This window comes from Myxocyprinus asiaticus, chromosome 17, assembly GCF_019703515.2.
Source record: "Myxocyprinus asiaticus isolate MX2 ecotype Aquarium Trade chromosome 17, UBuf_Myxa_2, whole genome shotgun sequence".
Lineage (NCBI taxonomy): Eukaryota > Metazoa > Chordata > Actinopteri > Cypriniformes > Catostomidae > Myxocyprinus > Myxocyprinus asiaticus.
Window position 1 is genome coordinate 13,935,410 of NC_059360.1, and position 26,240 is coordinate 13,961,649.

At 38.4% G+C, this 26,240-nt stretch overlaps 1 protein-coding gene across 1 annotated transcript; it reads right to left on the reverse strand.

Moving 5' to 3' along the window:
* Nucleotides 1-156: 156 nt before the first annotated feature.
* ganc (glucosidase, alpha; neutral C) lies at nucleotides 157-25,817 on the reverse strand. Its single transcript, XM_051722166.1, has 24 exons — nucleotides 25,759-25,817; nucleotides 25,475-25,537; nucleotides 25,193-25,295; nucleotides 23,713-23,840; nucleotides 23,430-23,609; nucleotides 23,311-23,332; nucleotides 23,150-23,216; nucleotides 21,955-22,051; nucleotides 21,614-21,797; nucleotides 21,172-21,316; nucleotides 18,118-18,353; nucleotides 17,842-17,968; nucleotides 17,628-17,707; nucleotides 17,317-17,460; nucleotides 17,126-17,222; nucleotides 16,917-17,018; nucleotides 13,661-13,904; nucleotides 6,602-6,666; nucleotides 4,838-4,914; nucleotides 3,279-3,353; nucleotides 3,089-3,202; nucleotides 2,515-2,627; nucleotides 627-727; nucleotides 157-502 (listed from the first exon to the last, which is right to left on the reverse strand). The coding sequence occupies exons 1-24, from the start codon at nucleotides 25,788-25,790 to the stop codon at nucleotides 396-398; spliced, it is 2,703 nt and encodes a 900-aa protein (XP_051578126.1). The 5' UTR covers nucleotides 25,791-25,817; the 3' UTR covers nucleotides 157-395.
* Between the last annotated feature and the right edge of the window lie 423 nt (nucleotides 25,818-26,240).

A 26,240-nucleotide genomic window follows, 5' to 3' on the forward strand; every position in this document is an offset into this window, starting at 1 on the left:
ATAACTACAGCAGGCTTAACCTTACTTAATAAAACGGACTCTGACATTTTATCATTTTAATGATAATTAATGACTCTAATATTGAGGATATTGTTCAATATTCAATTTTGTCATTGACACAGATCATAAAAACCCCACATTGCTTTTCTCATTGAGAATTCTTTATTTAGAAATCAAGTGTTTTCTTTTCCAAATCAAGTTTTTGTCTATTTTGAAAACAAAATATCATGCCATAATGTTATAATTTACAATTTCATTTAAGTCTGGCAAAGGAAAAATGGCTTATATTCCATTTTTCATTAAAAACTGCATTAAATATTGGCTGCTTTGTTTTAATGAACAAAACATAAAAAATAAAAAATAAAACTAATACAATTTTAAAAATAAAAGATCCACTATATTGTTATTTCCCAGTCTTGGTGTATTCCCAGGCCCAGGCCACTCAAAGTCAGTACACGTTGTTTTGGTTCAAACCTAAACATGACTGGAGTCTTTCTTGCACCTTTAAAAGAGTAACAGGAGATTTAGTAAATAAACACTCTCTGGTTTATATCTCATCATTCATGTATTCTCTGAGAAAAGCATTCCAAAAGAACAGCAAAAGTAATCTATTGACCTTTGCTCACCTGATTTGAGCTTAGGTTTCCTTTTCGAACTATTCTGACCAAGAATGACCACTGATTCCACTTTGTCATCTGAGACAAACAAGCCTTTATCATCTGCACAGCTAAAAACACAGGGGACAAGAAGAATAGCGTATTGAACTCTCTAAATACATACAGGTGCATCTCAATAAATTAGAATGTCGTGGAAAAGTTCATTTATTTCAGTAATTCAACTCAAATTGTGAAACTCGTGTATTAAATAAATTCAATGCACACAGACTGAAGTAGTTTAAGTCTTTGGTTCTTTTAATTGTGATGATTTTGGCTCACATTTAACAAAAACCCACCAATTCACTATCTCAAAAAATTAGAATACATCATAAGACCAATAAAAAAAAACATTTTTAGTGAATTGTTGGCCTTCTGGAAAGTATGTTAATTTACTGTATATGTACTCAATACTTGGTAGGGGCTCCTTTTGCTTTAATTACTGCCTCAATTCGGCGTGGCATGGAGGTGATCAGTTTGTGGCACTGCTGAGGTGGTATGGAAGCCCAGGTTTCTTTGACAGTGGCCTTCAGCTCATCTGCATTTTTTGGTCTCTTGTTTCTCATTTTCCTCTTGACAATACCCCATAGATTCTCTATGGGGTTCAGGTCTGGTGAGTTTGCTGGCCAGTCAAGCACACCAACACCATGGTCATTTAACCAACTTTTGGTGCTTTTGGCAGTGTGGGCAGGTGCCAAATCCTGCTGGAAAATGAAATCAGCATCTTTAAAAAGCTGGTCAGCAGAAGGAAGCATGAAGTGCTCCAAAATTTCTTGGTAAACGGGTGCAGTGACTTTGGTTTTCAAAAAACACAATGGACCAACACCAGCAGATGACATTGCACCTCAAATCATCACAGACTGTGGAAACTTAACACTGGACTTTAAGCAACTTGGGCTATGAGCTTCTCCACCCTTCCTCCAGACTCTAGGACCTTGGTTTCCAAATGAAATACAAAACTTGCTCTCATCTGAAAAGAGGACTTTGGAACACTGGGCAACAGTCCAGTTCTTCCTCTCCTTAGCCCAGGTAAGACGCCTCTGACATTGTCTGTGGTTCAGGAGTGGCTTAACAAGAGGAATACAACAACTGTAGCCAAATTCCTTGACACGTCTGTGTGTGGTGGCTCTTGATGCCTTGACCCCAGCCTCAGTCCATTCCTTGTGAAGTTCACCCAAATTCTTGAATCGATTTTGCTTGACAATCATAAGGCTGCGGTTCTCTTGGTTGGTTGTGCATCTTTTTCTTCCACACTTTTTCCTTCCACTCAACTTTCTGTTAACATGCTTGGATACAGCACTCTGTGAACAGCCAGCTTCTTTGGCAATGAACGTTTGTGGCTTACCCTCCTTGTGAAGGGTGTCAATGATTGTCTTCTGGACAACTGTCAGATCAGCAGTCTTCCCCATGATTGTGTAGCCTAGTGAACCAAACTGAGAGACCATTTTGAAGGCTCAGGAAACCTTTGCAGGTGTTTTGAGTTGATTAGCTGATTGGCATGTCACCATATTCAAATTTTTTGAGATAGTGAATTGGTGGGTTTTTGTTAAATGTGAGCCAAAATCATCACAATTAAAAGAACCAAAGACTTAAACTACTTCAGTCTGTGTGCACTGAATTTATTTAATACACGAGTTTCACAATTTGAGTTGAATTACTGAAATAAATGAACTTTTCCACGACATTCTAATTTATTGAGATGTACCTGTACATTCATATATAACCTGTCTACCTTGTATTATTGCATACTAAAAAACATATTTCTTTTTGTGATGCAAGTAGAGTATCTGAGGTATATCTGTATATCTGAGGATAAAAGGAAAATGAAAAAAGTGATAAAGTGATGTTGTTCAAGAGTTACCTGCTGACAAGTTTGCCTGCCCGCATGCTATAACGGCGCAAGCAGAATTGCATCCTGTCTCTGTAACTGAAAGAGTGGCCATCATCTAGATAGAGAAGTCCATCAGCATTGCCCTGTTATAAATAAAAATATAGTCTGTATATAATCTAGTTACAGTATATGTGTGTATGTGCGTGCATGCATGTGTGTGTGTCGAAATATATATATAAAAAAAAAAAGGTTTGCTGAATGTTTGATTTGAAAAAAGTTCCAAAATGTCCCATGGTAATGCCATGTTTTTTATGTTTTTTTGTAATTGTGGACATGGTGCAATAGTTATACCATAGTAATACTATGTTTTTACACATGTACCATTGGGGTACCATGGTATTCTTTGAAATAATAAATTATGACTGTTTGGTGCAAAAAAACTTTACTATCATTCTAAGTGGACCTCAGGGAAGATAATACAATTTTTTTTATATATATATATATATATATATATAGAGTATGTCATGACCCCTTTAACAGAAGGAACCTTTTGCAAGGGGCTATTTTATTGTCATGTGGTTAAGTTTGGTGTAAGCCTGGTCACCTTAGAGTCCAGGGCCACAGTGAGAGTTATTGGATGCTGCTGTAAGTCAGCTGTACTCGACCCACAACCTGCTCTCCTAGGCACCACTGTCCCCCCACGCTGGAACACGGGTACCTACCACAAATATAAGCAGATGTTGACAACTGAATAGCAGTGATGGAGATGTGATCTGAGACGGAAAGCCACTCACTGTGCTCAGAGTCACTGGGAAATCCACAGTTCTGCCTCCTTTGTGTACCTCAGTGGTGTTTGCATCATACCACAGCTTTCAAACACACAAAACAACCCTTACAAATAGTATCATTCCAAAGACATGCATAAAACATTTAGTAATATGTACACGGGTCAATGAACTGATGCTCATTTATTTTTTTTTTGTCCATTTTTATTAAAGGGATAGTTCAACCTAGTAATTATCATTAAAATAATTTACTCACCCTTATGCCATTCCAGATGTGTATGACTTTCTTTCTTTTGGAGAACATCTCAGCGCTGTAGGTCCATAAAATATAGGTGAATGGTGGCCAGAAATTTGAAGCTTCAAAAAGCACATAATGGCAGCATAAAATTAATCCATACAACTCCAGAAGTTGAATTCATATCTTCAAAAGTGATATTATAGGTGTGGGTTAGAAACAGATCAACATTTAAGTCCTTTTTTTACTATAAATACTCCTCACTGCCCAGTAGGTGGCGATATGAACAAATGTGAATCGCCATAAACAAATGAAAAACAATGTGAAAGTGGAGATTTATAGTAAAAAATGACTTAAATATTAATCTGTTTCTCACCACCACCTATCGCTTCTGAAGACTTGGATTTAACCACTGGAGTCGTTTGGATTACTTTTATGCTGCCTTTATGTGCTTTTTGGTGCTTCAAAGTTCTGGCCACCATTCACTTGCATTGTATGGACCTACAGAGCTGAAATATTCTTCTAAAAATCTTTGTTTGTGTTCTGCTGAAGAAAGAAAGTCATACACATCTGGGATGGCATGAGGGTGAGTAAATGAGAGAATTTTCATTTTGGGGTGTATTATCCCTTTAAGGTATTCAAAAATACAGAAAAAAATAAAAACAATTGAACACACCTCTACTCTGATGAATTTGTTTCAATTGAGTTCAAAGTCATTTTTATATTGTTTCCTTTTAAAGTCAAAAATATCTAAGTGGTGTAACCATCTGGATACATTAAAAATAAACAAATAAATAAACTATTACAATTCATTAAAAGCTAGGGTATATTATTATCAAATTATTTTTGAAAAATAAAATGTTAGCATAAGTAGTTTGGAATAATATTTGAAGTAATTATGTTTAAATATATTATTAATATTCGAAAAACTTTTGTCCACCAAATCAAAGTCAGGTCATGCAGTCATTACTCAAAAATTCATGATATTTTTAAAAAAATAATAATTACCATGAAAAATATGTTCGAATGTTTTTATTAATGATTTAGTTGAGTACACTCATGTGTATTCAAGGTGCAAGGAAGGTATTTTTTAATACCTTTTACTTGATAGTTACACCACTTGACATTTTTAAAGTAAATAATTTTTTTGAAGAAAATGCAAGACATTTTTTTCAAATATTTATCAAACAAACATGGACACAAAGATTACATTTTTACAAACCTGACACGTTTTAAACTAGATTTTCAAAAGATTTCTCATTTTCATCACCTTGAACAACTTGATTTGAACAATGACCCACATATTACAGTTCTTATGCAATTAAAGGCTTACCTCATCAGACCCTGGCAGCAAAACTTTGACTTCTGTGACCCCAGGGTCAGTCACAGGGCACACAAGGAGTGCACTGCCTGAAAATGAAAATGTCTGTTAGTTAGAATTAAAATGGAAAATGACACTAGACTGCTAAGGGTAAAAAGTCCAACTGTATATACAGGTGCATCTCAATAAATTAGAATGTCGTGGAAAAGTTCATTTATTTCAGTAATTCAACTCAAATTGTGAAACTCGTGTATTAAATAAATTCAGTGCACACAGACTGAAGTAGTTTAAGTCTTTGGTTCTTTTAATTGTGATGATTTTGGCTCACATTTAACAAAAACCCACCATCTCAAAAAATTAGAATATGGTGACATGCCAATCAGCTAATCAACTCAAAACACCTGCAAAGGTTTCCTGAGCCTTCAAAATGGTCTCTCAGTTTGGTTCACTAGGCTACACAATCATGGGGAAGACTGCTGATCTGACAGTTGTCCAGAAGACAATCACTGACACCCTTCACAAGGAGGGTAAGCCACAAACGTTCATTGCCAAAGAAGCTGGCTTTTCACAGAGTGCTGTATCCAAGCATGTTAACAGAAAGTTGAGTGGAAGGAAAATGTGTGGAAGAAAAAGATACACAACCAACCAAGAGAACCGCAGCCTTATGATTGTCAAGCAAAATCGATTCAAGAATTTGGGTGAACTTCACAAGGAATGGACTGAGGCTTGGGTCAAGGCATCAACCACACACAGACATGTCAAGGAATTTGGCTACAGTTGTCATATTCCTCTTGTTAAGCCACTCCTGAACCACAGACAACGTCAGAGGCTTCTTACCTGGGCTAAGGAAAAGAAGAACTGGACTGTTGCCCAGTGGTCCAAAGTCCTCTTTTCAGATGAGAGCAAGTTTTGTATTTCATTTGGAAACCAAGGTCCTAGAGTCTGGAGGAAGGGTGGAGAAGCTCATAGCCCAAGTTGCTGTTAAGTTTCCACAGTCTGTGATGATTTGGGGTGCAATGTCATCTGCTGGTGTTGGTCCATTGTGTTTTTTGAAAACCAAAGTCACTGCACCCGTTTACCAAGAAATTTTGGAGCACTTCATGCTTCCTTCTGCTGACCAGCTTTTTAAAGATGCTGATTTCATTTTCCAGCAGGATTTGGCACCTGCCCACACTGCCAAAAGCACCAAAAGTTGGTTAAATGACCATGGTGTTGGTGTGCTTGACTGGCCAGCAAACTCACCAGACCTGAACCCCATAGAGAATCTATGGGGTATTGTCAAGAGGAAAATGAGAAACAAGAGACAAAAAATGCAGATGAGCTGAAGGCCACTGTCAAAGAAACCTGGGCTTCCATACCACCTCAGCAGTGCCACAAACTGATCACCTCCATGCCACGCCGAATTGAGGCAGTAATTAAAGCAAAAGGAGCCCCTACCAAGTATTGAGTACATATACAATAAATGAACATACTTTCCAGAAGGCCAACAATTCACTAAAAATGTTTTTTTTATTGGTCTTATGATGTATTCTAATTTTTTGAGATAGTGAATTGGTGGGTTTTTGTTAAATGTGAGCCAAAATCATCACAATTAAAAGAACCAAAGACTTAAACTACTTCAGTCTGTGTGCATTGAATTTATTTAATACACGAGTTTCACAATTTGAGTTGAATTACTGAAATAAATGAACTTTTCCACGACATTCTAATTTATTGAGATGCACCTGTACTGTAGTGACATTACTGTTATTACACTGTGGATCATATCATGTTTACCAATCATGTACTGGTTCTCCACAGCATATGTGCTTGGGTCTTTAGGAAACTCTATCCAAAGAGGTCTGCAGGACACATATAGAAATATTTAAAAAAAAATATAGAAAAAAAGACAAACAACACAATGTCCAACAATATTCCTGACTGCTATAACCCAATTCAGCAAATATTGTGGTTTCTAGAAATCTGAATAAGACAGCTGGCATATTCTGTGTCAGAATTCGGAATATCCACAATAACTGAAAATGATATTTAATGGAAAAACATTCCTACAGTGTCATGGCCTACGTTTTTGCCCTTCTGTTCAATTGTTAAGGACATAAATGGGATTTTAGGATTTGAATTAATTACATTGCAATAAGTGGGAAGAGTGAGCATCTCCAATATTTCCAGAAGAGAATAGCCGGAAAGAAAGGTGCCAAGAATATCTTAGTTTATTTGGAATATACTGATTACATGTAACCTATACAGGAATATTAAAATAGCTGTGAAGCATGTAAACATTATTTTCACAATGAAGACTTAACCAGATACTGCACTGCAAATTAAAAATGTAGAATTGGGTTATGACCATAGCATAGTCTCTCAGACTATGATCTGTCCTGTGACAGACAGTTTTGGCTCAACTATGCAAAGATTCAGAGAAAACCATGACAACAATCAACATCTGACTGGACAAAAAAAAAACATTCTGAACCAATATTTTTTTCTAAGGCAGTTAGTTCTTAATCTACGGAGCCTCTTAGAGGACAGGGTGGCAATTGTTTTCCTGAAATAGTTTTGCATGCCCTCCCAATACATTTACCATAGTTTTACTATAGTAACCATATTTTAACCTTGATATTCATAGTAATATCATAGTAATAATACAGGAAAAAGAAAACTATGGTAATAAGAATAATAATTTTCTGGTTATTATGGTTTTCACAAGAATTACCATGGTTAATCTATAGTAAAACCATGGGTACTCTATGGATATAGTATACTGTATTGCAGCCATGGATTCTGCCCAAAAAAAAGAAACGATTTGATTACTTAACTTACTTTTCATAGATTCTACAATACTACTATAGAAAAACCATGATTTCCACCAAAAACAAAACATGGTTAGCCTACAACAGTCAAGGTTACAACAATATTACTATAGAAACTGATTTCCGTCTACAATATTACTATAGTAAAACCATAGTCAGACTATGGAATTTGAATAGTAAAACCATAATAACCACAATATTTTGATTTTTTTTTAACCATAGTTTTCGTTTTCCTGTATTATCACTGTGCTTTCACTACAAATAGCATGGTCAAAATATGGTTACTGCAGTAAAACCATGGTAAATTAATTGTGAGAGAAAGCAAAACTTATTGTGAGGGAACACAAAACTATTGCAAGTGAACGCAAAACTTATTGCGAGGGCCCGCAAAAAAAGAAAAATAAATAAAATAAAATTCCCACCCTGTCCTCTTAAGGGCTCCTTATTAATCAGAAAACTATGTGCATGTAAATGTGGTCTGTGTGTAAACAGCACCTCTACAAAAAAAATGTTTAGATCCTCGTATGAAATGAGCCCACCAACAATTTGTTGATGGACGATCATTAGTGAATTTGTTACAGTTTAAGCTACCTTTGCAAAGTAATTAGGTATTCTTGAAAGCATAAAGGCTTGTTCACACCAAGTCCATTTGTTCGGTGCGACTGTTCGTTCCGAATGAGCTTTTTAACAGGAACAATATATTCTGATGGTGTTATTCATACCGAGTCCAAAAAATCATCCACCGACAAGCCAAAGGTTTTTTTTATTTTTATGGAGTGGTCTGTTTTATTCGGACTGCGATGAAAACTGACTGACCAATGAGATAAGAGCTTTTTGTCATTTTTGTAGAGTTGCTGAGCCGCAGCGTGTGGGTGGAAGACCTTGTCCATGAGCCGCTGAAACGTCGCCAGGGCCCCTAACAATCTGAACGTAAGCGTTACAAATTGGTGTAAGCCGAACGGAGTGGAAAAGGCCATTTTTCTCAGGACATGGGATTCAAGGGAGTATGCCGATATACCTGTTAAATACAGTGTCGAATAAAAATGAGCCGCATACCAACCGATCAAGCAGTTTGTCAATGCGAGGCATTGGGTACGCATCAAACTTTGACACCGTGTTCACTTTTCTATAATCCACACAAAACCGGACCGACACGTCACTCTTAGGGACTAAGACTACTGGACTGGCCCAGTCACTGAGGGATTCTTCTATTACCCCCATGTCAAGCTTAGCCCTCAATTCCTCCTGCACTACCTTTTTTTGTGTTCGGGTAACCGGTACCACTACCCCTGGGAACGTTTCGATATGGTGTTGTATGAGATTCGTATGCCTGGGAAGAGGCGAGAACACATTGGAGAATTCTCTTTGCAACCTGGCAACCTCTGTGATTTGGGACGGTGAGAGCTGGTCTCCACAGGGAACCGGGGTGACTCAATTGTTGATTTTTAAACTCACCTCCAGACCAAGCTCCTCCCTGTCCGGGACCACCGTCGCCAAAGTCACGGGGACTACATCTCTCCATAGTTTTTGGAGGTTAAAGTGGTAAATCTGACAGGCTCCACCTCTATCTATACGCATTACCTCATAATCGACTTCACCGACTCGCCGTGTGACCTCAAAGGGCTCTTGACATGGGTAGTAATACAAGGACTTAATCTCCCTGTGTGGGACCCAATGTGTGGAGTTTTGCTCTCAGGTCAAGAATTAAATTTTGTTTTTGCTGGATGAAGGTCCCTCCTCCCAATTTTCCCTCACAACGTCTAAGACACCGTGAGGCTTACGCCCATACAATAATTCAAACGGGGAGAACCCCGTGGAGGCTTGTGGGATCTCTCGAACTAACAGGGGTTCAAGCCACTTACCCCAATTCTGAGCATCTTCGTACACAAACTTACGAATCCTATTCTTCAAGGTTTAATTAAACCGTTCGACCAAACTGTCTGTTTGCAGTTGGTACACGCTTGTCCGAATCAATTTAATACCTAATAATTCATACAGTTCGCGTAGTGTACGTGACGTAAAAGTAGTGCCTTGATCAGTGAGGATTTCTTTCAGAATCCCCACTCGGGAGATTATTCTGAAGAGTGCCTCCGCAACACTACGTGCTGAAATGATGCATAGAGGCACTGCTTCCGATATCGTGTTGTGTAGTCCACCAGAACCAACACAAAGTGATAGCCACGTGCCGTCCGCTCTAACGGCCCAATGAGGTCCATACCAATTCTTTCGAAGGGGTAATTAATCAAAGGAAGCAGGCGCAGAGGTGCTCCTGGGGTGGCTGGCAGATTCACCAGCTGACATTCACGGCATGCTGCACGCCACCTGCGAACATCTCTGTGAAGGCGTTGACCATCAATCGTTTTCACTTGATCAAATGCGTGCCTTAGGTTCTCGTCTTGCGTCTGCTCCAGAGGGAAATCGCCATCAGGGAAACTTCTGGGGGGGGGTGGGGGGGAGCTCCCTTGCATCATCCTGACACAGACGGCCCCGGCTGCGCCTCCCCAGCCAGCGAATCGCACACCACACACCGAGACACTTTGGTGCAGGACTCATCCGCACATAAACCCCCCATTAACTACTGAAATGCAGGCCAATTCGTACCCAAAATCAGCGGATGGGTGAGACGAGGACTAACCATCGCCTCCATTCTATATTTTTGCCCCTGAAATTGAATAGACACAGGCACTAGGGGATATTTATGAACGTCGCCATGCACACACCTCATCTTCACCTTGCACGCTGTACCCAAAGCCTCCTGTTGAACCAAGCATTGGTGAATCAAGGACTAATTACAACCCGAATCCACCAAGGCTTGGTATGTACCCCCTTGAATACTCACAGGTACCTGGTACATCCCTGCTCGGTCGGGGGCGGTATGCGGCACATCGGGGACCCGGACCGACACGGCCACCTCCATCGCTGAACATTGATCTTGGAAGTGGCCCGGCTCCCCGCAGTGGCAACACACCGGCCCAGACTTTCCCCCCACACCTGTGGCTACAGATTCTACAACCTGGCAGAAAAGGGAAGGAGACCCAGGGGGGTGGTGGTTTGAGGCGCCTGGAATGGGCCCACGGAGTGGGATGTGGGGGAATACACCCCCGTCTCCGGGAAGCAGGGACGGGAATGGGGCGAGGTTGGGGAGGGGAAGAGACAGCAGGAGAAGAGAGAGAGAGAAAGCTTGACCGTCTCCCAGATATGCCGTCAAGTGGTCCTCAGCCAGGTGGACTGCATCCTCCAGCGACGACAGGTGGTGGCACCGGACCCACTTCATGGTCCTTTTGGGCAGCAGATCGATGAACTGCTCCAGCACCACCAAGTTGACAATTCCTCCGGCGTCGCGGCCCTCCGCTAGCAACCACCTCAGGAGCTGCTGAGCGAATGGATGGCCAGATTCCCTGTAGGTCAGCGCCCAAAAGTGCTGCTGATGTTGCTCGGTGTTCCAAACGACCTGCTGTAGGATGACTCACTTCAGGTCTGGATACTCCAGCAGGTTAGCCACCAGCAGCTGTTGAGCTGCGAGCTGTGCCTTCCCCAACCCCGCAGTGGCCCGCACGAACAGCTCCATGAAAGCTTCGGGGTCGTCCTGGGGACACATCTTGGCCAGTGTGATTTGTGGTGGTGGTCCCACAGCTGGTGTCGCTGTTAGAGATCCCTGCGGCAGCAAGCTCTGGAACACCCACTGGTCCTCCACCTGGACTTGCAGAAGCGCCTCGAAACGTTGCTCCTGTACTCCTTGAAGCTTCAGGAGGACCTGGTGTTGAGTCTGGTGGATGCCAGCAAAGGTCTTGATGACTTCTGTCAATGATGAGGACTCCATGACAAAGTATTTTCCTCAGTCCTGAGTTTCCGCACCAGTGTAAACGTTTCAAAGGAATGAGGAAGCGGGAGACGGCGATTCTACTCAGGAATGAAACTTTTTTATTATATAAACAAAAACACATTTGCTTAACAGCACAATGGTACAGCTTCAATTCAGACTCAAATAGTTCAGATAAGCACACAGCATCGGCCAACACACACGAATAGCTTCTCAGCTGGGCTCTCTCTCAAATGCTGCTGTCCTCTTTCCTTAAAAGCCCCAATCACTCCTCACTGAAGCACAAGACAGATGTTAAGCACAGGTGGCAATAATTTTCCATTCATCTCCTCAGAACAGCGCTCGGCCATGCCCTCGCCTCCACAGTTAGATTTTGTTTGAATTTTTTAAACAATTTAGTATGAGATATAAACAAAAACAGAAAATCAGGCAAATACTATTTCACAGCACTTTTTTAATATAATGCATCCTATTTTATACTATAGCCTACTGTTATTCTTAATGTACATTATTCCACATGTATTTTTATCAGTGTACCTTGTGTTATATTATCCAGTCATTAATCCAGACATTATAAAAAGAGAATATTGTTCGGGAGTCTGTTTGGAATATACTCGTAGCAAAATACATGTGCAAATAAATATGCAACAGCGCTCTTTACTCATCTAAGTCGCATAACAAATACAGATTATATACTCCTCAAAATGCATCAACGCCATGGAAAAAAACAGTGGTGTAGTAGTGTCTGAAGAGGTGGGCATACTGTGAATTAATGAAGCTTGTGAATTAATGTTTTTTTTTTTTTTTTTATAAAACATGCACCCAGTCTCTAAAATTCATATATTTATATTAATACAGAGTACATATGTAAAATGTGTAAGAAATATATTTTTTGCTTAAAAAAATAATTGGCTGTTGTAATTATAGGCCCACGTGAACTTACACAATGTATATCAGGGTAAGTTTTTTGCTGGCATGGTGTAAAGAACAACTAAGTACTATGGTATAGTAACTTGATGTTAAATATGTATTTAAATGTATAGGTCTTATTAATGTTCCTTTCAATAGGCTACTATGAAAATTACTCTAATTAATAAACTAATACATTCATAATATGCAATAAATTGTTAAGCATTGTATAGCATTTATGAGTGTAGTAATGTTCACGTTAACACAATATCTTGTATTACCATAGCCTACATAAGAATTAATGGTTGTTTTATTTGTGTAGCCTATTATAATGTTTCTGTGTTTAGTGAAATTGTTTTCCTACTTAGAAATATGAATGTAATTATTTGATATCACAAGAAAAAGGCACCACCGACAGCAGTAAAAGGCAAAAAAAGAAAGACATTTGATATAGTTACGGGACACAGTTGTCCAGCATTTGCGAGGAGAATCAAAAACTAGCACGGGTTTAATAGCATGCTGTATTTTCACAAAGTTTAATTGCATAAGATCAATTTAAGTGTATATATTTACATTTAGCAGGGAAATACATTTACAGCCCAAATTATGGTTAGGCCCACTCCAGGGATGCTTGTGCATCAGACCTGGAAATGTCCCGCCCCTTACTGAAACGGAAAATATGATTGGTTAGCCAATATCCAATCAAGTCTGAAATGAACATTCTGATTAGTGGATCATCTTTGTTGGACTGTCTGTCTTGCCAGTGCTCCCAACTCCCGTAGCTCCGTGCGCATTTAGAGATAATATCTGTACACTTTAAAAAAAACAAAAAAACAAAAAACAAACACAAATCACTCAACAGTGCTGCAGCATCATGTTATTAGGCTGAAAAAGTTCCTGGTCAAAAGACTACTCGTGGCCATACTTATAACTTATTTTAGGAGGGCATATGCAAAATCCTAAGAAAGATAGGTGGGCATATGGCGACTACACTACTGGAAAGAACATAATGAAACACTTTAACAGATTTCAATATATTAATCTCTAACAGCTGAAGGTGCAGGCAGGAGACTGGTATAAATGTTTGTAGAACAGCAACAGCGCCACCTACTGTACAGGGGTGAAATAGTTTTTCCTTTCATTTGTTTACGGACTCGGTGTGAATAGACCTTCCGTCAGAGGTCCGTCTCACAAAATTGTCACGGAATTGGTGTGAACAGGTCTTAAATCTGTTATACTGTACCAGCATTCAGATGAGTTTTGCTAAATGATATTCTGTAGATTAAAGTGCTTTACCTGATTGGAGGCAGGGCTGATGTGTGTGCTTGGTGAAACAGAGTGTACCAGTACGGCAGGAGACAGTATCTCTGCTGAATAGCAGAACGGACTGCAGAGGTGACATCATTCCCAAACAGCCATGGTTCACGGCGTTTGGTGACTTTAGCTGAATGTCCTCTGAAAAATGGCTGGAGAGCCCCTGCCTGATACCAGCGGACCAGCAGCTCAGGATCCGGATCCTGAAAGAAGCCTCCTACATCAGCTACACATTTATATATGTGATCAGTGGGGGAACACTGTACGCTAGGGAAGAAGTACATTTTCAAACAGGCTAGTTGGCAGGTTGTCTGAACTACTTGTCGACTTAAAGGGGTCATGTCATGAAGAATCACATTTTCCTTGATCTTTTGACATACAGTATAAGAGGTCATTGTACTATAAAACCATTCTGTAAGTTTCAGAACTCAAAACTTCCTCCTCAATGCAAAATGAGTATTTGTTGAAGCCAAGCTGCCAGAATGACTCGTTCTCTACTTCCTCCACATTATGATGTCACACTGTGGTAGACATTTGCATCTAACCGCCTCCACAACAACACAACAAAGCCAAGTTTACCTTATTACTTCCTTAGTCCACCCAGCAGCGGTAAGCAGTGAGAGGTTGGAAAATTATCATGTTTTGAAAATTTGAGACTCTTTTTTTGTGCATAAATCTTTAATAATATTTAGAGCTGTCAAAATTAACATGTTAACACATGAGATTAATTTAAAATGTTTAACGAGTACATTTTTCTTTTTCGCGATTAACACATTTAACGGTAATAAAGCATAAACCAGCAAAACACTGGTGGGACTAGGGCAGAACCTTTGCGATGTGTCCTCCTAGAGTCACTACACTAATGGACATAACACACACAACAGCAATGGGAAAGGACCTAACTCTATTTGCATGTACAAAACGAGCCCAGATGGGACTTGCAAAGCAAGTACTTTGCAGCCTCTAAAAGGTGCAATTTAATTACCGCTGAAGCAGGTCAAGACTTAACTATCACAAACATGCAGAATGAGACATTGTCTGCACCGTTTTTCATGTTGAGATCAAAGCCGTGGTTGACGCTGGCAATGATGCCCTGATGCGAATCCTAAACGTGGCTTCACGATTGCTGCAGCAATGCGGATAGCCACAGTCTGCCGGCTAATTAAAATTGTGGAGGATGAGAGTTTAAGAGATTAAATACCCATTGCAATGAAGATGCAGCCTATGGGGACTAGTTCTTTCAATCAGTCAACCTCCCACTTAGACTTTGGGAAATGTTTAAGATTACTTAAATTGGTGCATTTCTGTCTTTATACTGTGGAATTCTTTGTTAGGAAAATGTCAATAAAGCATTATATTGTATATTATATTTTTTTACATTCTTTCCTTAAAAGGAAATAATTGCATTTAGACAAGAAAATAATTACATATAGAAAAATGTCAGCACTTTGAAAATCTGCGATTAATCGCGATTAACTACGAAAAATTATGTGATTAATCGCAATCAAAAGATTTAATCGACTGATTAGGCATGGCATGACCCTTTTAAAGCTGAAGTGTTTAACTTTTACGATGTTAAAATCCTTTCAAGTTCAGTCTTGAAAATCAACATGCCGCATAGTTAGGTCCTTTGAACATGAAATCTGTTAGCCAACTGCCTTGCGTAATCTCTCTTTGTCTAAACGTTTAAATTGTCTTAGCTTTTTGCAGTTTCACTGCCACAGGCTTTCAGAGTTTTTCTTTGAAACCCTCCACCTCCCCAGCACCACCCGTCTAGATCAGCTTCAAGGGGATTTTATGTATGCCGAATAGAGCGCAACAGTGCCCACTCAGAGGTAAATCACAACATCACAAACTTTTTTTGAGGCAAACAAGTATTTAAAAATCTGACAAAAAGACAAAGGTGCTTACTATCTTTCATGAGGGCACTGACTAAAACCCTATGAAGCATTGCGAAAGATATAATTGAATTAAAACAAAGGGAATATGTAAAACTATTGATTTTAAGTTGTTAACTATAAGTATAGAAACAATATATTTATGTTTATTGCTAAATATTCCGATGTGTACAAAGAGATAAGCAGTTTAAGGATGAAGAGACACTGACTCGATTATGTCATTCACAGTGCATCAGCTCCGAGGCACGTTTCGCGGTCTTGGTTGGCCGTGGTTCTCTGATTGGTGAAGTTTTCTCTGCTGGACCATGGGTAATGTTGTTGTTTACCAAGAATTCCACTATCAAACAAGATTTTTAAACAATGAAGTTGAAATAACGCAGACGGATGGCTTCAACTGAAGCATATACCATCGATGAACAACCTTGGTGCTCATGTTGAAGTTGGAAATCAATTAGTCTATAGAAAAAATTTATGAGATTTTACTTCCGGAACCAGACAGTTGTGCTCTATTATGCAGCAGCAGCAGCAGCATTTCTTACATGCTCAACATAGCATGTCTTATGTATGTACTTGCTCTGCAGCAGCAGCAATGTTAGCAGATCTAGTCCGCTAAGACCAAACCTACATAAACTTGTCATATCCATTTTAACACCTTGGGAAAGACTATATATTTGCTTGACCAATGGCAGATAGGGGGTGTATTTGGGAAAGCTGTTTGAAAAAAATATATATATTTTTGCAATTCCATTTGGTGGCACTAGTGGTGCGGAAATTACACACTTCAGCTTTAATGAACCCTGTATAATTAGGCTGGTTTTGGGTTATGTTCACCAGACACAGATCAGATGAATTTCTAAAGAATATGGTGTTTTGACGGTACACACAGCCCTTCAATATAACTATATAATTGTAACATTTTTTTGCCCAAAACTATTATAGTCCTCACAAAAAATTTGAGATTTTCTTTAGGTTTGATTGTAGAACATGTTGAATATTTTACAAAAGCAGGGCTTTGACTGTTTTAGCGGTAGTGCTATAAAGACGATGAATTTGGAGATGAAACTTCTTGGAGAGGATTTTACCGAGCTGACAGTCTAAAAATAAAATGTTTTGTTAGAAAAATCATGCTAAACACAACACACTAAAAACAAAAATTTACATGACGACGTCCAGCTCATCCGCTTTAAAGACAAGTCACTAAAAATATTAACGCTCAAAAAGATTGACCCATTCCAACCTTAGTTACACCCAGTTTCATATGACAGAGTATAAATATACTGTATGTTTTTAAAAAAACAATTCTGTTTGCAGCACCATGTCACTTTATTACTTGCTCTAACCTCCACAAAACTGTATTCCTGTCAAACTCAGCGACAGCAGCATCGGTATTGAAATCTTCAAGTACTCCCAAGTAGCAACATTATCCCCAGTCCATATTGCACCTGTGACATAAACAGTACTGTTTCTATGGAGCTTCAGTCTCCATCAACAAAATGTATATAGTGTTATGTCTATGGCATTTCTGTTTTGTTTGAGTTTCAGCTCTTACCCAATCTTTGAGACCCAGCAAAGAAAGAGCGTGAAAGCACAAACGGCCTCTCCATGCCACCTGAACGGGTTAATAATCCTTCAAATGTAGCCATATGCTGTGAAAATAATAAAAAAAAAAAAAAAGTATTTTCTTGGTCCATCTCTCCGTCAAATGCCTGAATGATGGTAGTTTGAATTAGTTGAGCTGACCTGATAAAACCCATACAGGTTGTGTAGCTCCCTATGCTCCCAACCTCCATGGTGCACTGCATCTTTTGGCATTGTCTGCTCTGGCCCATTAAAGACAGAAGGTTCATTCATGTCGTTCCACACGAACAAAGATTCAGTTGACCCCTGATGCACAAATGGATTTACAGAAAACAGATGTCTAGAGGAGCACAGAACCATGGCATTGTTTTGTAGGTATAAATATGCCTACCAACAACTTAACAGTGTTTCGCAACTTCTAGCAAGTAATACACTAAAAAAAAGCGAAAAGTAAACCAAAATTTAAGACTCACTTCATATGTGTTTAGAGAGAACTGTCTGGCATACCATGACCTCGTCTTTGAGCTGCTAAAGTCCAGATAACAGGATTCACCTGATGGAGCAACAAAGAAATCAACAGAATTTCTAAATTTTCTGAAGAAAATGTGAGTGGTGCTTGCCTGTTCAAAGTATTTACAGTATATGTATTTGGACTGGAAGAGAGAATATACTTCGATTAGATCTTACCTGGCCAACATGTTCCTTCATACACAGCACCTTCTCTGTTCTTCACAAAATGGCCACCTTCTTTAGCTTCACAAAAAAATGACCAGTCAGGATCAATCTTGATGTGAGGGTCACTTATAACCACCAACTAAACAGGCATATAATAAACATTAATAAAAAACTTCTAACTGGAGATTGCTCAACTTATAAACCACTCAAAGCTGTTTCTGCCTGCATGATGAAACATATAATGAGAGGCGAACAATGGACAAATCAAACATAGTTTTCACACTCTACCTTCCTCTTCTTCTCCTGCAGGTGGCGCTGTAGTTCTGCTGGATTGGGAAAGAGCTTGGAGTCCCAGGTGAAATAGCGCTTCCCATTTGTGTGCTCTATGTCCAACCATATGACATCATAGGGAATACTGTGGAGGTCAAATCCAGCATCCACAGCTTTCACGTCTGCCTCGTCCTCGTAGTTCCAGCGGCATTGATGATATCCCAAAGAGAAGAGTGGAGGAAGAGCCTGGTAACCTATCAGCAGAGAAATAATAAAGGAACTTTTGTTTACATTTGTTGGCACAATTTTTAAAGGGTAAAGTATACTTAAATTACAAAATAATGCATGATTTCAACTTTGGACACATTCAGCACTGTGGACTTCTAGAAAGTTGTTTAAAACCTCTTCAACTCTGGGGCATTTTTGGGCTGCCGTCTGCAATTTTTCTCACTGAAATTTAAAAGCTCAACATTTATACATACTGTGGACTAATCCCCAAAAATTGGTGTCATTTTTCAGAACCCCCCTCCATACTGTATATGTTTACAATCTTACAATGAATTGTTTTTTTGTTTGTTTTTTGTCCTAAATTTGTAATCATGTAATTATGGTTCTGTTCACTCTATCTCCCTCCAAAGAGTCTTGTTTTATTCCACTAGATGGCAGATAGTACTACAAATTTTTTTCTCTATCACAAAATGCAGGTGGTACCCTATTGCATTTTAGCCCTCACAGATGTGCTCGTCCATTGACATTCAGTCTAATTTTTCGTTTATGCACCGCCCCATTGTTTCATCGAATATCTCGGCCTCTGAGTGGACTTGAAGCTAGTCCACTCAGAGGTATCTAGGTGTCAGGTGCCATTAGAAAGCGGAGATCCTCCCCTTTGTGATGGCGTGTAACATTTTATCATCAATAGTCGATAACACATATTTCGATAGTCGCTAACACATATTAAAATATATTTAACATATATTTCCGATGATTTGTTAGCATGCTTTTTCTTCTGGAACGCAACTTTTTCGTGACATAGCACCCACTATTGGACCCACCGTCGGAAGAGGTTAAACATTTTTCATACTCTCACTAATTTTCTTAATTTGTCTATAAACAACGTCCAACAGTGTATGTACATGCAACACAGGAGATTTATGCTGTTTTTGTCATTTATCTGAAAGTCATAAAAATTACCAAATTTCCAGCACATCTCAAATCCTGTATTGTGTTTAATCAAATTCCGTGGTGGAAATGACGGTGATAGAAATTACATTTTTAACCTTTTAAAAGTAAAATGGCATGCTCCTTTTTCTTTCAAAGGCTACTTTCATAGCTAACGTTTAATATATCATAAATATACACAATAAAATAAAATTTTCACCATTTTTACATAATTTGCCAAAATAACAGGGAAATGATGCCCAATAAAATATTCTGTTTACAACTTGATATTTACATAGAATTTTCTTTGTTTTCTTCAAACATTACTTGTCTCATATCTCAAGCATGCTCTTCACTGACATTTTTGTCTGCTAGGTTGTAAGTACACTAACCTTTGAAAAAAATGTTTTTTAGGAGGAAATATTGTTTGGTGTGGTGGAAATGACACCATAACTGTGGGACAGTTATAAATATACAGAAATAATACATATTGAAGTGGTTTATGTTTACTTTAATCTTTGTTTAGATTGTATTTTTATAATGGATTTTTATAGTTTAATATTGAAACTCTGGGTCTAGGCTAAAACAGTAAAATCTATACATAAAGGTTATTTGAAAATAAATGATGAAGGCCTGGTAGTTTGAACTTAATACAAAAACAGTTGTAATAAAACATTTCCCCTGGGACATGATAAGCTTGAAGTTGGAAAAACACCCAAAGAATTGATTGTCTCATTGTTAATACTCCTGAAACTTTACTTCATTGACTGAAGAAAATATCATTGGTTGAAGTGTGCTTCCATTAAGTCTTTGTGGCGTCCTCATTAACCCTTATATTGTGTTCTGGTCAAAACTGACTAATTAACTTTTTTTTCTGAAAACTTCAGTTTATTTCATCCAGATGGAATAAAATTCTATGACTTTGTTTACACAGGGCATCTGAAAACACTAAAGTCTAAAGTGACTGGGAATGGATTAGACTACAAAATACAGACATATTAAGTGTTCAGGAGCATCCCAAACCTTTAGATGAGCACAAATGTGGATGTGTGTTTGCACGCACAAAGTCCTCGGACATGTGCGTGCACTCACTCACACACACGCACACAAATAAAACGTGTGTTGAGTGTCCTTTTGTGCACTGTCTTTCCATGTACACTCTTTGAGGAATGTTTCAAGATCTACTTATCATATTATGTTGTTTTTGGGCTCATTTGAATTGGGATAGTCTTCTGTAAGTTACAGTATGTAATTGTCTATGTTATATGTATAGTAATAAGGATAAACGTGACAAAAATATACTCCTGTTTATTATATTTATGTGTGTCAGTGGGAATTTCATTCACTAATACTCACTGCAGTTTGGGCTCTAAGTGAAACAAATTTGCTCATTGTATTTTACTAATTGAGACTTTTCCAATGATATATAACACATGAACATCTCATCTTTTTTATGTTTTTACCACCTCTGAATATAATTGTGGTAACAGTGCTAATTTGTCAGCCATTTAAAAATCTTTCTTTAAGAATTGGTAGGTTCAGCTATATGCATTGTAAAGTCCAGATTCTAAGCTTTAAAATGACACCTATTTTGTTTAGATCAAGCAAGTGGTTATTAATTTATTACATACAGTTGTGCTCAAAAGTTTGCATACCCTGGCAAAAATTTTGAAATTTTGGCATTGATTTTGAAAATATGACTGATCATGCAAAAAAACTGTCTTTTATTTAAGGACAGTGATACTTTTTAAATATGTAAAAAAAAAATAAAAAAAAAAAGAAGTACAAAACCTGTCATAATTACTATTCTTAGTAGGCCGGTCATTTTTGACCAGGAACACAAAAGGTGTTAGCACAAACGAACACAACACAAGGGTTAATATTATTTGGGGAATGTTTGGTTGCTAGTGCTACCTGTAAGTTGAGCGTACTGAGAGAACACATGGGCAGGTGTGGGTCCCAGCAAAATAAAACAGTCGATTGCACCACTCTCTGATATCCACCTAACATCAGTCTGAGGGGTGATCTTCCTTGTCTTCCCTGACGGTTCATCCTCTTCCTGTGTAAATAATAAAAAGAAACAATTACAACAGTACAATTGAGACTGCTGACAAAAAGGATCTGAAAAATGCATACTTATTAATTTAATCTTGCTAATTCTACTGTTTTCTGAAAGTGCTACAGAGCCACATTGTTTACACTTTACAAATAAATCAACCTTAGAATGGCTTTTTGACTTATAGTTTGTCTGCATTTTAAACTGGAATAGAAGAAAGTATTTTAACCAGGACAGAAAGTTTTACTTACAGCAAAGACTTGGACAAAAGAGTCTGAATAGAATCTAATAGGACTTCACCTTGTTTGATTTTGGATTGTACTGGATATCAACCAGAGTCTCAGACGCGTTCAGCCAGAACACTCCAATGGTTTTCTCTGGCTTGTGGGCAAGCAGGAGAGGAACAGAGCCGTAAAGGCCCAACCTGCTATTGATGTCATAGGCAAACACATCCAAGTTGTACAGCCGATATGCCTCTGTGACACTGTAAAGTAGAAAAAGAGTTGAAGATGACAACTAAATTATATTAGGAAAGATTGTATTCTGTTATGCATCCTTTAAGTATGAACTGTATCTCTATCACTACCAGTTTTTGAATGCTTCTGAGATACTTTAGGCAAGAATGTTACAAAGTACACTACCTTGTGTCCTTTAACAGCAGAGTATCGGCATGTTCAGGAAGACCATATGTATGGCTGAATCCATGGAGACGTATGTCCATACCCACAGAACTGGGACCTGAATTAAAGGCATCAGCAAAACTAAAATCTATTTACAAAATATTTACATTTGCTATGTAGTTGCTAGGTCTTCATGGTGGTTGCTAGGGTATTGCTGGGGTACAGTATTTTTTCAATGTTAAAATTCTTTCTCGTATCCCAGCTTAATATGCAGTCAACTATAAGTATGCCATTTGTAGGTTGATTTAACCTAAAAGTGTAACACTGTGGCGCTATCAAAACATTTCTTTGAGTGGGCCATCCAGCCCTATACATCAACATTGACTCGACCAATGGTGTGAGTTTAAGACAGGACTATCTGTTTGTACGACCAATTGAAGATGAGGGATGTTTTCAGGAATCTGTGTGAATACAGTGATTATTTATTGATGAAGGCCCAGTAATGACACACTTCATCTTTAAACGGATAGTTCACCCAGAAATGAAAATTATCTCATTATTTACTCACCCTCATGCCATCCCAGATAACTATGACTTTCTTTATTCTGCTGAACACAAACAAAGACTTTTAGAAGAATATTTCAATGCAATTTAATGGGTATCAAAATGTTAAAGCTCTAAAATGCACATAAAGGCAGCATAAAAGTAATCCATACAACTCCAGTGTTTAAATCTATATGTTCAGAGGCAACATGATAGGTGTGGGTGAGAAACAGATCAGTATGTAAGTCCTTTTTTACTATAAATTATCCTCCCTGCCCAGTAGGTGGCGATATGCACAAAGAATGCAAATTGACGAAAACAAAAGAAGAATGTGACAGCGGAATTGATACTTAAAAAGGACTTAATATTGATCTGTTTCACATCCACGTATATCATATTGCTTCTGAAGATATAGATTTAACCACTGGAGTCATATGGATTACTTTTTTGCTGCCTTTATATGCTATTTGGACCTTCAAAATTCTGGCCACAGTTCACTTGCATTGTATGGAACTACAGAGCTGAGATATTCTTCTAAAAATCTTCATTTGTGTTTGCAGAAGAAGGAAAGTTGTACACATCTGAGATGGCATGAGGGTGAGTAAATGATGAGTGAATTTTCATTTTCGGGTGAACTATCCCTTTAAGGTATTCTGTGGCAATGAATGTTTACCGTTTGCCTTGATGTCCTGAAATTTTCTGAATGTTTCCTTCCACAGTACATATGGATCTTCCTCACCCTTTGAGATGAAATAGCAAGATTTTTCACACAAGAAAGCTATTTATCATTCTGAAGTAGAATGCACTCTCACTCTCAACAAAACGTTTTCTCACCTGACATGAACTCGAAGATGACCTGAAAGAAGTTAAAAGTTGGTGTTATTAAATCAAAACCAGCATTAATTGTTAACAAATGGGTGCAAGTAATGACACAAATTTTAAGTCTGTAATACTTTTTTGTTGGATCCTGCAGAGTCTCAAAGTAAAGTCTGTTTCCTGGATTGAGTGTGACAATCTCTTCTGCATCACAGGAAACCTCCAGTCTAAAAGGTGAAGCTGAAATGAGGAGCTGGTACTGTCCCAGACCCCAAGTTAGACACACACAGCTTTCTCTCTTCCATTGAACTCGAAGCCTGTCAAAGAAATAATACTATGGCAATGTATAGTGCTAGGATAGAGAGAGTCCTTTATAATTTCGTTTTATCCGAAAGGAGCATTTCTAAATTGATGGCTTACCGGTCATATTTCAGCTCTCCAATCAGAACGTCTGAAACCTGGTACCGTGGTTTTATTGGCTGTAGTTCATCGATAGAAACTCTGACCATTCCATTTTGGGTCGCCCATATTTGAAGACACAGCCAGTCCTGTGAGGTGTAATGCTTCTGTTCTTTCAATGTTAACTTTCAATATTTTGTCCAAAGTCTTTCTAAATCAAGTTTCTATAACAAATATGCACATAAAAATGGTCCTGTATGTGTAATCATCTACATTACATGTCACTGCAGTTAAAGGAGTAGTTCACCCAAAAATGAAAATTCTCTCATCATTTACTTACCTAAATGCCATCCCAGATGTGTATGACTTACTTTCTTCTGCTGAACACAAATGAAGAATTTTTAGAAGAATATCTCAGCTCTGTAGGTCCATACAATGCAAGAGAATGGTGGCCAAAACTTTGAAGCTCCAAAACACGCGCAAACGCAGCATAAAAGTAATCCATATGACTGCCACTGTTTAATTCATGTCTTCTTAAGTGATTCAGTCGATTTTGGGTGAGAACAGACCAAACTTTTTCACTGTATATCTTGCCATTGCAGTCTCTAGGCACCATCATGATCAAGCTCAATTACACTTCCTATTCGCAGGGCGCTAGATGGCGCTAGGAAGTGTAATCGAGCTTGAAATCATGATCGCCAAGGAGACAGTTGATGAAGAAGAAGCATCGAAGAAGCCTTTATTTTTGTCACACATTATACATTTGCACATATACAGTGAAATTCTTTTTTTCACATATCCCAGCTAAGCTAGGGTCAGAGCGCAGGGTCAGCCATGATATGGTGCCCCTGGAGCAGATAAGGTCAAGGGCCCAACAGTGGCATCTTGGCGGTGCTGGGGTTTGAACCCCCAACCTTCTGGTCAGTAACCCAGAGCCTTAATCGCTGAGTGAAAAAGGAGTTATATTTTGGTCTGTTCTCACTCAAAACCGATTGGATTGCAGAAGACATGGATTAAACCACTTAAGTCATATGGATTACTTTTATGCTGCCTTTATATGCTTTTTAGAGCTTCAAAGTATTGGTCACCATTCACTTGCATTGTATGGACCTACAGAGCTGAGATATTCTTCCAAAAATCTTTGTTTGTGTTCAGCAGAAGAAAGAAAGTCAGACAAATCTGGGATGGCATGAGGGTGAGTAAATGATAGAATTTTCATTTTTGTGTGAACAATTCTTGTATTCCTTAAAAAAAGTACTATTGTGGTACCACAATACAGTGATGGTATCAGATGGTAATGCTGTGGAGCTCTTAATGCTATTACCATCATGCCATGTCCAAAAAACAAACAACAAAAAACTTTAAGAATACTTTTTGGTTCTTTTTCTGTGAATACAAAAGAATTCCTTGAATTGTTTTTGAATTGTGGTTGCATTTCACATAATTCAACTTTAAGTCTAGGTACACGACAGAAGGTAAGGGTGTTGGAGTGGTAGTGCACCTGAGAGTCTTGCTTACAGAGCTCCAGACTGACCCCTCTATCTGTTAGTACTAAAGTCTCCAAGAAGGCAAAGTACTGAATCACTGCTTTATCTTTCTGTCGCCTGTAGGAGTTCAATGTTCAACAATCAACAACTATAACTATGTTTAACATATGCCACTATATTACTAGCAGACTGGTCAATATATTCAGTGTTTTCAATGAATGTCCTACTTGTTTAAAGACTGATATACAGTATATATTAGATTGCGTATGTTTTAATATATGAGTAACACCAATTACCTGTAGAATAAGATGTCGTCATTTTTCTTAAACTTCTCATCACCCTCATCACCTGGCACGACGCTGTAATGTAATGTTATACTCATAAGTCCACCGCACATTACTGTTCTTTTGTGATATTTTTGAAAAAGTGATCTGCAAGAATATGGCACGTGCTGCAAAAAGTAACAGAATGATAACAGTGAACATCGCTCACAAATTCAGCAACTTGCATTTGGTCACGTGCATACGATATGTTGCAGAAATACATCTAGCGAACAATTCTGTGATGTTTTAGTGTTTACCTCTGAATGTATTCAGTAGAGACGTTCTCCATGACTCCGTCGAGTGACGGGGAAATTGTTTGACAGTATAGGAGGTGTGTTTTCGGCAACTGTTTCTCATGATACACAACGTTGTCTTCCTTCAGGGGGCGCACGTGGCTCAGAAAGCGTAATCCTGCACAGAGTAGCGTTCAAATCTCATGGTGTTTTTTGTATTTTTGAATACATTTGCACTCTAACATTTATGTTAGTTTAAATATTAATCCCACAGATATTAACCTAACATGAAATTGAAACTCGACTCAATAATCTCAGTAAATGTGTTATATAAAAAAGATCTATTCATCACAAACGAGTGTCGTTTGTAAATTCTGACCAACGCTGAGAAAAGTAACGGGAACCACGTGACAACGTCGTACAAGTACGATACTTTTAGATAATAATGTACACCTTAGTAATGACACTGAGGAACTTTAATAGCCATGGAATTAAAAATGCACTGT

Bases quoted from the DNA above. Each gene is read 5' to 3' on its own strand.
- ganc (XM_051722166.1), bottom strand. From the start codon at position 25,790: ATGGAGAACGTCTCTACTGAATACATTCAGAG. The intron at 18,354-21,171 runs GTAGCACTAGCA...CTCTGCTGATAG, and splicing joins TCAGTACGCTCAACTTACAG to GTTACCAGGCTCTTCCTCCA. The intron at 503-626 runs GTGAGCAAAGGT...ACTCTTTTAAAG, and splicing joins GAAACCTAAGCTCAAATCAG to GTGCAAGAAAGACTCCAGTC.